The sequence below is a fragment of the Penicillium verhagenii genome (assembly GCF_028828195.1).
Source record: "Penicillium verhagenii strain IBT 33310 chromosome Unknown utg000006l_segment0_segment0, whole genome shotgun sequence".
NCBI lineage: Eukaryota > Fungi > Ascomycota > Eurotiomycetes > Eurotiales > Aspergillaceae > Penicillium > Penicillium verhagenii.
The window spans coordinates 1,179,646-1,191,638 of NW_026643170.1; the positions used below are offsets into that span (position 1 = coordinate 1,179,646).

Consider the following 11,993-nt stretch of genomic DNA (forward strand, 5'->3'; position numbering starts at 1 on the left):
CCAATAACAAGCTCCCAAGATTGGAAATGGCCTTTCAAGCTTTTTGTAGAACGTAGGGAGGGATCTCGTTTGTTCCATGTTCCTATTACCCAGAATTTTGCTAGCATCTGACTCATACTATACAAGCCATCAGCTCCGTAATAACGTATTGGGCGCCCACGTAAATGTACTGGTAAATTGGAACGTTATGTAAATTGCAGTATGGGATACGCGCCGTTTTTTACCATTGTTACAAGGTCGGAGGAACCCACTGGAAGCCACAACCAAGTGTAGATACGTGATTTAGTGTAATTTTTCCTCTTCTCTCCGTCCGGGGCAGAAGGTGAGGGTTGCCGAGGTCATGGATTGACTGACTGACAACATTCGAAGACATTGTTGCACCATGTCAATTAGAAATCAACTTATTTACTTTTGTCATATGAGAATATGCCCGACCGAACCATTTAGGTTCGAACTCACTCTAATCTCGATTCCCAACTCATTCCTTAGCCCGCAGCTCAAGCCGCTAGCCAAAATTAGCTACAGCAATGGAAAGCTTACAAAATTACAATGAGTCAGTGACATTCGGAAGTCAATGTCTATCTGCGGGGCGTTCTAAACTTACAGAAATCTTTTTTAAACATACATCAGATTCCAATTCATGCAGCGTCTTACTCGAACTTTCACCCATTTCTGTGATATTCAGGTTGGAAATCATTACATCTGGATGAGGCTGACCTGTCAATAGCTTTGGGCTCTTCATGTACCTCCCATGGTTCAACTCGCATTTGAAACCCTCAGATGAACATTGAACCAACTTGGAAGTTGGACGTCGATCTCGTGGCAGCTCGCTAACGCAAAGGAGTTCCATGTGGCATATCCGAAACTGCCCCTAACTCTGTGATATGGTCCTGTCAGCATCCAAAGTAGAAATTCCAATGGGGGACTGCTTCCTTGGCTGTCCTCTCGCGGGTAATTTTATTTATTTTATTTATTTACTTTATCTTCTCGGTCTCTTCCTTTTCCTCTGGGGGTGACGAAAGTCTTGCCAGGATTTTTTGAACATTACCTCAATCTCACTCTTTTCTCGCTTCAGGAAACGATTCAACAGCTTTTTATTGGCAGGCATTAGAGATCTGGGCTACATTTATCGTGTTGATCTTCTCTGTGATAATGTCCCAATCGATTCATAGCCGAGACACTACCTCGCCGCCCACACCACAGCATAAATCAGGGTTGGCCTGCGAAGAATGCAGGAGGCGGAAGCTCCGCTGCGATCGTCGGCAACCGAAGTGTGGCCTGTGTGAAACATCTGGTGTCGAATGCCATACCACTTCCCGTCCACCTCGTGGTCCCAAACGTGGATACCTGAAGGTTCTGCAAGATCGTATCGGTGAAATATATCCTCTCTCCCTAGGTTTTCTTTTGATCGACCATGCTCAATTAACAATCAGCTGACTGGTTCTATACGTGCAGCCAATTTAGAGGGACTTCTCCAGCAACACAATGGTACAACGAACCCACCCAATGATGCAAGCAATCTAGAGAACCTTCTTTTAGACGAACAAGTTGATCTACCACCATGGGAATTCCCGATCATCATGGATGAAGATGGTCCCTTGCTTGAGAGCTGCCAGCGAACAAAGTCATCGAATTCGTCAGGCGAATCGTCAGTTGAGGGAATGGCCGGCACTCCTGTATCTTCAATGCTGGCCTTTGACGCGGCGTTTTCAATTCATACCTGGAACCCCCCAGAATTTGACATCCAGATCTCAGACTTGATGCAGGCAGACCTGTACGTCTCGAAGCAAACCCATGGATTTTAATATATTCTAACCCATCCACCATAGGGATCAGCTGTACTTCGACCGAATCCACAGCTTTATGCCTATCCTGCATCCAGGCCGGTACTTCTCGTCGCGAAAACACCAGATTCGAACAGACGGACAATGGTGCCTACAATATGCTATGTGGACCCTCGCAGCCTCAGTATCGGCTCACTACCAGAACGTGGGAGATTCCTTGTACCAGTACACGCGACGATCCCTGGAAACTTTGGACTCCAAAACCACAAAGCTTGAGTTCACAGATCTAGAACAAGTCCAAGCGTGGCTTCTTCTTGCCATCCATGAGTTCATGTGCATAGACTTTCGGCGGGGATGGATGAGTGCCGGCCGAGCCTTCCGTCTCATACAACTCAGCTGGCGACATAGTGTTGATGGCCCAGACCAGGCACAGGGCGATTGGATCGAATCAGAGCAAAAGCGAAGAACATTCTGGATGGCCTATTGCTTAGACCGATTTGTCAGTATGCGGATAGGGTCTCCGCTCACGTTCAGTGAAACAGTAAGAAACCTTGTTTTCTTTCCTTTTTCGAACGGTTCCATGGGGGTCATGAGGTTTAATCGAGGGAATTTTAGATTGCTGTCCGACTTCCATGCCCCGAAATTGATTTTGAAAATGATCAGCCCATTCTCATGGGCTTTTTGTCCGATACTCTGGTTGCGGCTAGCCCCACCACCCCGGTATCAGCCTTTACAGAGTGTATTATTGTCGCGACTATTAGTGGCCACGCTTTATCTCATCGTCACCAATATCCCATTCGGGATATCTCATTCAATGCTCTGGATGCATTCTGGACACAGCATCAGTGGATCAATGTTATTCATACCCAGTGGATGAAGGCATTTTCATCCAAATACACGGCAGACATGCAACAGATTGACCCTATGCTTCTGTTTATTGGCCTGATGTATCGAATTACTGTGCTGCATCTATACCAAACTACAGCATCCATTATTTCCACTACGGTGGATGAGGAACAACTTGCGGTAATCTTGGACAACAAAACACGCGCATCATTGGCAGCCAGGCAGATTGTTGCCTTGATCAACCAGCTGTCCCATCTCAATTCATTCAAGGTAAGCACAAATTTTACCCACTGCTATTTTTTTCAACATCTATACTGACAAAAGAAGCTTCATCCTCTCACACCCATACCTCTTTCACTTTGTGTTGAATTTTTCATCTCAAGTAATGACCCAGGAGATTGTTTTGCGAAGGAGTTACAGGATATCATTCAAGCGATGAGTTGCTTGAGGAACTTCAATAATATTGGTAAAGGAATCTCACAGCTGTTTGACGAACATGCCGCAGTGGGGGCCTTGCAGACCGCGGTTCTATAGATTCAAATGTTCTTGGGTGATGTTTGAAATACGAAATATTCAAATGTTGTGGTAACAGATCCGTACCTGTTTGAAATCGCCGTTTATACCTACTTCGGAATACACCTGAACAAGATGTTCTACACACGAAACGTGGAAATTACAAATGAGGAGATTGGATGATTTGCGATATCTCAAAGTCTGTTTAAACTTTGTTAATATTTCACAGCAGTTGAGCATAATTTATGCATTGGGGGTCCAATCACAAGCCTGAAGATCCGTGAAGTATATAGCTGGACCTCGGGAACCAAGTCTAATTTCGTCGTTGTTGGAGCAGCTGAAGAAGAATATCCCTTAAGCGCCCCCAACTTCAAAAGGTTCAAAGTAACTTTATAAAAAGTTTAAGAAAATGGACCGAGACAATCTTGCAAATTAGGCAACCATCTCGAGCCGAGCCTGGGCTCTTGCCTCTCTTGCTTCCTTGGCCACTTTCGCCCTTCTACTCACACATGGGCTATCAGCCTGCAGAGCATGCAGATTATGCGCCTCCAAACAAGCCTGCGTACTCAGCAGCACGGCGTCCGATGTGCGAGCGCGCATCTCCTCCTCGTATCTACCCACTGCACGCTGCAAAGTGTTTTGCGGATCCAACGACTTCCACGCCGAAATAATGTTTCTGCTTAAAACCGCCGCATCGGCGACTCCGTGATTGAACGCCTCGCCCCGATAAGATGTCATTGCATGTGCGCCGTCCCCAGCGACCGTGACATGGCCGTTTTGATTATCCCACCGCACGGGCACCCAATCGACTAGCTTGATTTCAAGTATGCTGGTGTCACTTGGAAGGGATAACACGGCATCTCGCAGACGGTGATCAAAGCTATGCGCATTTCGCTTGAACACCGTGAGTCGCTCTTGATTCGTTTCCGGCACCTTATTGGCTTCACTCCTGTGTAACCAGGACTGAATCAACTGACCCTCATAATAGGGTGTTTGCGTTTCAAGGCTGCCGTTGATTGTGGGACTGGAAACGAGAGAGAACCACATGTAGACACCCGTGTCTGGATGAGTACCTTGGAAGAGCAGGGGGTCGATTGTACGAATTGGAGCGAATTCCTCTGGGGTCATGGTGATTGTTGCGCCGAGGCTGCGAACAGGAAGTGGGTTGACACCGCCGAGTTTCTCACCGAGAAGAAGACGACGGGTTTTACTATTACGTCCGTCGGTGCCGACGAGGAGACATCCATTAGTTGACGTGCTATCTGTGAAGTGTACTTCGACCCTGTCCTCCTTGGCGTCGAAACGGGCAAGTGTTTTGTTGTAGATGATGTCAATGCCTTCGCCAAGCAGGTTGCCGAGAAGGCGGCGGTTGACACGGTGACGCTTTGTTGGTGGTATCACATATTTTGGTTTACCGGTCGCCAGGTCGATGAAGCAGAAGCGCCGAGTGTCACTGAGGGTGGGATCCACCTGGATCGACTCGAGGCGATCGAAAAGCTCTACAGGAAGACATTCTTCCAGGGCAGCGAGTGCCCAGTGCACTGTGAGAGCCCACCCACGCCCTTTCTCTGTATCGTATGAGCTGTCACGTTCGTAGATTTTGTAAGGAATGCCGGCTTTTTTGAGTGCTTGGGCGAGAGTCAATCCCACCATACCCGCGCCCACGATGATGACAGGGAGAGAGGGAGATATAGGAGTCATTTTCAATAGTCACACTGGTCTTTTAAGGTTAGCTTTCAATAGCGAAAATTGATGCTGGAAATAATCATCGTATACTTCTTCTCATGTCATTGACAAATCTTTGCATTGTACGTTATATAAAACATTCCCGGTTTAAGGTTTGATGCATCGGGGACCAGAAACTCCGAAGAAATGGATCGGAGACTCGGAGATAAGACATCGATATCTTCAAGCAAGACGGAGATCTGCATGCTACCTGGTCTGATCGGAGTAACCTGGAATTTGCTAATCTGTGGAGATTCTCCGTCAGGGCAGGCACATGGTCTCATGTATATGAACCGTGGCTTGGGATAGCTCAAAGCCCACATCCAGAAGAGGAACAACTCGACTGAAAGCCAATTCAGGAAACACCCAGCACAAATCACAAATCCGCGTCCTTAGAGTCTCTAGTAAGTTTCCTAGTCACTTCTCACATCTTCCAATCATCTACTTACCGTGACGAGTCTCTCAACCCTGACCCCGAAAACACGAACATGTCTGCACCTCAACTGTATGACTGGCTTGTGCAGACCCCAGCAAATGCCGAAGACCTTGAAAACCGCATCAACACACGCCCTGCACACCTTGAGCACAACAAGCCTCTCATTGAAGGGGGGATTCTTGTCTGGGGTGGTCCTTCGCTGGCCAAACACCCGCAAGCTCCCGGTGATGAACTCCTCGTTACCGGTAGTGTGATGTGCATTCGGGCGGAGAGTGAAGAAGCTGTGCGAGCCATTATTCGGAATGATCCTTACGCTAAAGTTGGATTTTGGAATGCAGAGGCGGCGGTGGTTACTCCAATGAAATGTGTAGTTCGAAAGCCGCTTTGATACCAATGCATGCTTTCAACTATGTTTAGTAAAGTTGAGCCTAGCTAACTCTTTACTCATGAAAGAAACTTCACCAGTGGTGTTTATATTGACTTTTGTAAAGAAATAATATTCATCACCCGTTTGCTAGTTTTTTTGTGGACTTCATTGAGTTTTGGAGTTTGTTGAGCTTGAGTGGGTAAATAATCAGTACCCAAGTGTAGCATGGAAACAGGAAAGGTGAAAAGAAAAATTAGTTGTGTGCTTCATTTTTTGACCACCTGATAGAATCATCATAAAAGGTACATAAAGGTCAATAACTAACTAAAAAACAATATTATCAGGTATCTAACCTTCGCAGCAACTTTTTGTTAACGGACCACGTAAAAATATCTGGTCTAAGACAGCCAGGAAAAAAGAGAAAACGTTCAGGCCTTCACACGCAGCTTCAATCCGTAGCTCTTCACCCGGATCCCCAAGTAGAGAAAAGAAGCAACGACAATACAGACTCCACCAAAAGTCCATACTCCGTTCCAGTTTCCGCTTGCAGATCTGGCTAGGATTGCACCACTAGAAGGCCCACCAGCAAGGACCCCGAGACCGATCATGCCAAATCCCATACCCATGCGAGTCCCAATCTTCGATCTGTCCTTGGTCATTGCCACGAAGCAAAGAGGAGGCATCCCAATCAGGGTTCCGCTAAAAATGCCCGACAGGACTGTAACAGCGATGAGGGCGCCTTCTGTTTTCACGATCATAAGACTCAGAACGAGAATACCGAGGATGAGACAGGAAGGAGCAAGAATATTGAATGGCCCGGTCTTGTCTGCCAATGCGTTGGGAAGAGTTCGCCCAAGGATCGATCCCGCATTAAGTATAGGGACGATGTAAAGGCTCATCTTCAAGTCGACAAGGTGGGTTGCTCCGCCGAAGTATGAGATGTAGAAAAAGAGCGAGAAGAGACCCATGAAGGCAATGATACTTGTGAAAACGAAGGACATGTATTGCACATCCGTGAAAGCAGACCAGTCCACAAGACTACGGGCACGTGGTGGCTTAACGCGCTGCCGCATGACAATGATAGGAATCAGAAGTGTAGCCATCGCAATAAAACCAATCACTCTTGTAGCCCAAGGGAATCCGATTGGTTCGATGAGTTGATTGAGGACAACGGGGTAAATGACACCACCGAGAGAGGATCCAGAGACCGCGACACCTAGAGCCATGCCCAGTCGAGAGCTGAAATAAGTGGGGAGTACGGCGACGCATGGGACGAAGAGGCAGCCAGCACCGAGGCCAACGCAGAAGCCTTGCGCGAGTATGATCTCGCCATATGTCTTGCAAAGACTGAGCATCATGTGGCCAAAGACGATGCCAAAGCTGCCGGTTATCAAAAGTAAACGCAAGTAGCCGCGATCGTAGATGGGTCCGGTGAAGAATCCGACGACCAGAAGCAATGTTGCCTGAATAGCACCGATCCATGAAATATCCGAAGATGTTCGCTTGAAAAGTGCATTCGATTCGTAGTAAGTTTGATAGACGCCAAACGCATTCAAGATGCCCCAGGTGTTGAAAAACAGCATGAAGCCACCGAGAACGTGCAACCACGCGACGAGGCCCCCGTTGGGTGGAGGGGATATCATTGGCGGGGCTTGTGGGGTCTCTTGCATGACCCCATCCTCGATTTTTCCCATCTCATGGAGCTCGGGTGTCTCGGCCATGGTGATGTTTGTTAGTATTGAGTTGAGCGTGATTGAATTCAATCTGTCTTCGGCTCTACCGGTAGCTGACGAATGATTGGGGTGAAGAAGGAACGAAGGGAAAGGGAAGAAGAGATTGAAAATGATGAAGAGACGCGAGAGTATCCAGAGAGTTCCGACGCTGTGATCAGTATAGTTTGGAAGTATGTTATTCAATTCCTTCGGAGTTAAGGGATTCATCCGGAAGTAGTAAGTCCGACCCCTAACTCCATTGGGCAGCTGCTCCTTATATCCGACCCCGGATCTACGGCGCTACGCCTTATGCGGTTAGCGGTAATGCCATTCTCAAGCCCACAACCCTCAAGCAGTCGGACTATCTACTGTTGATGTGCTTTTCACTGCATATGCGAATAGTTTTGGAAAGACCGACTAAATTCATAATGAAAACAAGCACCATGGTATCGTAGAAAGTTACCACGTGGGTTTCTCACACGCAAGTCTAATATCTCGTGGTTTAGAATAAACATTTGAACCCACATGGCTAGGTATCATCTCAGATATACACAGTCCAGTCTTTGTAGGTGGTCGGACAGTAAAAAAATATGTCAACTGGTATACATATAATGATGAGCTCTAGATCAGTGCTTACTGTGTATTACTCATTATATGCACAGCTTGTCCTCGCTGGAAATTCTTTTCATACAGCCAGGTGTTACAACTTCAATGTTCCAGTGTCTGTTACGATCATGCAAGACCCTACCCTTACCTTGCCTCGAATCATTTGCCTTCATGGAGGTGGCACAAATGCTCGAATTTTTCGCATGCAATGTCGCGTCTTAGAAAGTACACTTCGCTCGGTCTTCCGTCTGGTCTATGCTGAAGCACCCTTCCCATCACAGCCCGGCTCAGACGTCACATCGGTTTACAAGAATCACGGCCCCTTCAAATCATGGTTACGGATCACATCTTCTGACATTGCTCACGAGCCACATCATATTATTGAATCTATCAACACAGCAATCGCAACGGCGATGTATGCAGATTCAGAGTCTGGTGCAACAGGCGAATGGGTAGCTTTACTAGGTTTCAGTCAAGGAGCCAAACTAGCTGCTAGCATTCTTTATGCCCAACAATCTATGCAGCAGCGTGCAGGTGCAAATACTGTGATCTGGCCAAACTTTCGGTTTGCCATTCTGATGGCTGGTCTGGGACCTTTAGTCTGGCTTCTTCCAACGAGAAGTGATATTTGCTCATCCGTGTCAATATCAGCTGGTCTCGTTGATGCTGCTTGTCCATCAGTCGGTATTGATGAGCCTACTATTCCGCTTGACTCGGATGACCATATACTACGGATTCCTACGCTACATGTTCATGGATTACAGGATCCGGGTTTGAGAAGCCATCGCGCACTGTTGAATAACTATTTTGAGGAAAGTTTAGTGTCGCTGGTTGAGTGGGAGGGTGAGCATAGGATACCAATCAAGCGAATGGATGTGGATACCGTTGTGCAGGAGATTTATAGTTTGGCGAAGCTCACTGGCGTGCTAGACATGTGGTGAACCTCTAAAGTTTTTTTTCTTTTACTTTTCGAGATCTTACATGGCATGTTTGGCAAGTGGCGAATTTTGATGGTGAAGGTGAATTTTGAGTTGTTCAGAAATTAGTAGTGGGTTCTAATACAAATTCATATCTTAGGCTATTTACACACATATCGCTAGTAAATTCCAAAGTGAACTATTCTTGCGAAGGAGTTGACTTTTGGAATCACAGCAGATCTTTATGAATATCTGTCTCTTTCATGATTCTTTGACTTGGTGTTGATATTTTAATTCTTTAGCGCTTTGTGTTCTTTGTGCCACCACGACCATGGTCTTATTTGCTTTTTGTGCTTATTATCAATTGACCCCGCTACTTTGGCTCTACATCTAATAGTATTCTTTACATCCATTCATGACCAATCTCTACCCCCTACATATTTTCCACTGTTGATCTAAATTGATACATGCTTGACCTTTTTTAAGTTATGCCTGACTACCTATACCAATAAGTTCAAAATCCATGCTGAGCTGGCTCATTCTCACGTTCCAAGGTTAAACCTTGTGACTGACACAATTTATCTCGGTGAATACCTAGTAGTAGTACTACTTTCCTATTTCAACTCCGCTCTATATTATCCAGCAGTGACTAGATAAGCCTTGCAGGGACTTCCAATAACCTTTGAAAGGTTGGAACTAATTTTTGGGCCTAGATTCTGGCGCTTTCAGAGTCTTGTACTACAAAAAATCAACATTGGCAAGGAATTTACATGCTTGCACCTGGCATGGGTATATTTTGTAATCTATACGCTGAAATACCCAGGTGACACAAATCAACCTGTTATTTATCATCTACTGCAGGGCTCTCATGTACGTAAGCAGCACTGAATTAGCCTCGCGGGGCTCGAGCCGCTAGACCAATCCTAATCGGGTTAGGGTTGGACGCAACTCCCAAAACCCCGCCGATCCCCGTCATTCTTTCAAGACGCTCAAGTCTTACGTTTCCAAGTGGTCGCATTGCTAGGCCTTACGTGGTAGGGTAATCGTCAGACAATCAGTACCCACCGGGAAAAAAACAGACCGGTGGTGCCATATAGGCATCTCAGGAGAAGTTGGGCTGGATGGTTTATTTTGGTCCTTCCAAAGGTTGCGAAACCTGCAAGGGGAGAAGGAAAAAGGTTTGTCCACATACTTCCGAGTCCACGTTCATTTCTTTGTTTTCATTTCTTTGTTTTCATTTCTTTGTTTTCATTTCTTTGTTTTCATTTCTTTGTTTGGATTTTAGTCCTGCATGGGTCCTGACACAACCAATCCTGACTTGCGGCTCTCCAGTGCGATGAGACCCGTCCGGTACGTGTGAATCGTGATCGAATCACAGCGCATGCATATTCCCAACTCCGTGGCACGACATGTCTCCTCAGCATGCCGCCTATAAATGATGATGCCACTGCCCCACTCCGTGTGTATTAACTAATATCCGCAGTCATGCTTGAGGTGTCTCAAAGCTGGTCGTACATGTCGTGGCTATCTAGACATCGCAAGTCACATCTTCCGCCAGCATGAAAATCCCAGTGACAGCCGGCTTCAAGCTAAGCCGGCTTTCAAGTCAATGGCTCGCAAATGTAGCCTGACGGCATATGAGCCAGTTCCAGGTTTTGATTATCTGCCCGAGGATGGCCCGCCGAAGGAATTGTCACAAGACGAAATCAAGGAAATTGCTCTGCAAGCATTTTTCTATGACTACACAAACATGTGCGTGAATTCTTCTATATCTGGAGGCTTTCTTGGTGGTTTGGAGCAGATCGTTCAGGATTTAGGGCCGCAGTCACACGTGGCAAACGCATGCAAGGCTGTTGGTTTCGCCAGCAATGGATTAAAGTTGCGTCGAAAGTTTCTGATCCAAGAGGGTGAAACCTTGTATCACGATCTGCTGGGATATCTGAGCAGCTCCATGCAGACCTCGACTGCCAGCAGTCACGAGACATTGGTTATTGCCATACTCTTAGGAATGTACCAGGTAATCTTCACCTCCACTTGTTACGTGTTTTGTGACGAGAAAATCTAATATGGAGAAGATGGTTGTTGCCGAAGAGGCGAATCCAGGCCATCATACTGCCCATGCTGGCGGGGTCGCTGCGATTTTGCAGATCGATAACAACCCTCTGGAGTTGGTCCAGGCAGTTTTGTCAGGCCACCCCTTAGTTCTCATTGGCAAGCAGGTGAGGCATTTTCACACTCGCCCCCCCCACGGTCATGGATTATGAGTTGATATTTCAGCAGGAGGGTGTTTATTGTTCTCGAAGCCCAGAGGACAGCGTCGATCAGCATTTATATAATCTGCTGATCAAGTTGAATCCAATTTGGAAGCGCACAGAGGCTCTCCTTTTGAGCCCCCCTGGCCCACTTTTCTTCGACGAGGTTATGGCCCTCAGGTTGGAAGCAATGTCACTTAACCAAGATATCGCCATTTTGCAGGACAGTCAAAGCGCGGAATACAGGCCCAGTACAATGGATCCAGGACTGCCACCTCGACCTAATCCCGGAGCAGGTTACCGACATGGCCGTATCGATATGTACGTCGATCTCTATGTCGCAGCCTTATGGAACTTTTCCCGCATTGCACGATGCTTACTTATCACCCTTATCATCATGCTTTCTGGCGTGCTCGATGATGACACTAATCACGATCTTTATCAAAATGAAGCTTTAAATCTGGTAGAGGATATCATTGCATCAATTCCGTTCCATTTATCAGAGGACTTGCAGATTTTTCTCCGCGAGAGACACGATAATACCGAGATCACCAATGCTGGCCGGCCGGTCGGTGGTCTGTTGATCATGCACTCAATATACATTGCCTCACACCTGGAGATATTCCCTATGGAGGTTCGCGATTATCTCAAGACATGTCTGGTCTGGATTGGACGACGAATGGGAATTGGACAGGCTACTTTATTGGCACAGGTATTTTATATTCTTCGTCCCCAGTTCCTGGATACGTCTGTCTGATTCTGACTAATTCAAGGCACCACAAATCGACAACCAGTACTTTGCTGGTGGCTGTCTGATAGTACTAGCGGGACTGCT

At 46.6% G+C, this 11,993-nt stretch overlaps 6 protein-coding genes across 6 annotated transcripts; 4 read left to right on the forward strand and 2 right to left on the reverse strand.

Annotated features, from left to right (window-relative positions):
• Nucleotides 1-1,152: 1,152 nt before the first annotated feature.
• Nucleotides 1,153-3,164, forward strand: N7466_005853 (fungal specific transcription factor domain-containing protein; the record flags this gene model as incomplete). Its single annotated transcript, XM_057165250.1, has 5 exons — nucleotides 1,153-1,372; nucleotides 1,456-1,774; nucleotides 1,830-2,325; nucleotides 2,400-2,900; nucleotides 2,955-3,164. The coding sequence occupies 5 exons, from the start codon at nucleotides 1,153-1,155 to the stop codon at nucleotides 3,162-3,164; spliced, it is 1,746 nt and encodes a 581-aa protein (XP_057020849.1).
• Nucleotides 3,165-3,575: 411 nt separating this feature from the next.
• Nucleotides 3,576-4,844, reverse strand: N7466_005854 (FAD-dependent oxidoreductase; the record flags this gene model as incomplete). Its single annotated transcript, XM_057165251.1, has 1 exon — nucleotides 3,576-4,844. The coding sequence occupies one exon, from the start codon at nucleotides 4,842-4,844 to the stop codon at nucleotides 3,576-3,578; it is 1,269 nt and encodes a 422-aa protein (XP_057020850.1).
• Nucleotides 4,845-5,356: 512 nt separating this feature from the next.
• N7466_005855 (uncharacterized protein) lies at nucleotides 5,357-5,692 on the forward strand (the record flags this gene model as incomplete). The annotated part of the gene is made up of 1 exon (XM_057165252.1): nucleotides 5,357-5,692. The coding sequence occupies one exon, from the start codon at nucleotides 5,357-5,359 to the stop codon at nucleotides 5,690-5,692; it is 336 nt and encodes a 111-aa protein (XP_057020851.1).
• Nucleotides 5,693-6,099: 407 nt separating this feature from the next.
• Nucleotides 6,100-7,392, reverse strand: N7466_005856 (uncharacterized protein; the record flags this gene model as incomplete). Its single annotated transcript, XM_057165253.1, has 1 exon — nucleotides 6,100-7,392. The coding sequence occupies one exon, from the start codon at nucleotides 7,390-7,392 to the stop codon at nucleotides 6,100-6,102; it is 1,293 nt and encodes a 430-aa protein (XP_057020852.1).
• A 725-nt stretch (nucleotides 7,393-8,117) lies between these two features.
• Nucleotides 8,118-8,930, forward strand: N7466_005857 (uncharacterized protein; the record flags this gene model as incomplete). The annotated part of the gene is made up of 1 exon (XM_057165254.1): nucleotides 8,118-8,930. The coding sequence occupies one exon, from the start codon at nucleotides 8,118-8,120 to the stop codon at nucleotides 8,928-8,930; it is 813 nt and encodes a 270-aa protein (XP_057020853.1).
• A 1,585-nt stretch (nucleotides 8,931-10,515) lies between these two features.
• N7466_005858 (uncharacterized protein) lies at nucleotides 10,516-11,915 on the forward strand (the record flags this gene model as incomplete). The annotated part of the gene is made up of 3 exons (XM_057165255.1): nucleotides 10,516-10,923; nucleotides 10,982-11,125; nucleotides 11,184-11,915. 3 exons carry the CDS (start codon nucleotides 10,516-10,518, stop codon nucleotides 11,913-11,915), a joined length of 1,284 nt encoding a protein of 427 aa, XP_057020854.1.
• Between the last annotated feature and the right edge of the window lie 78 nt (nucleotides 11,916-11,993).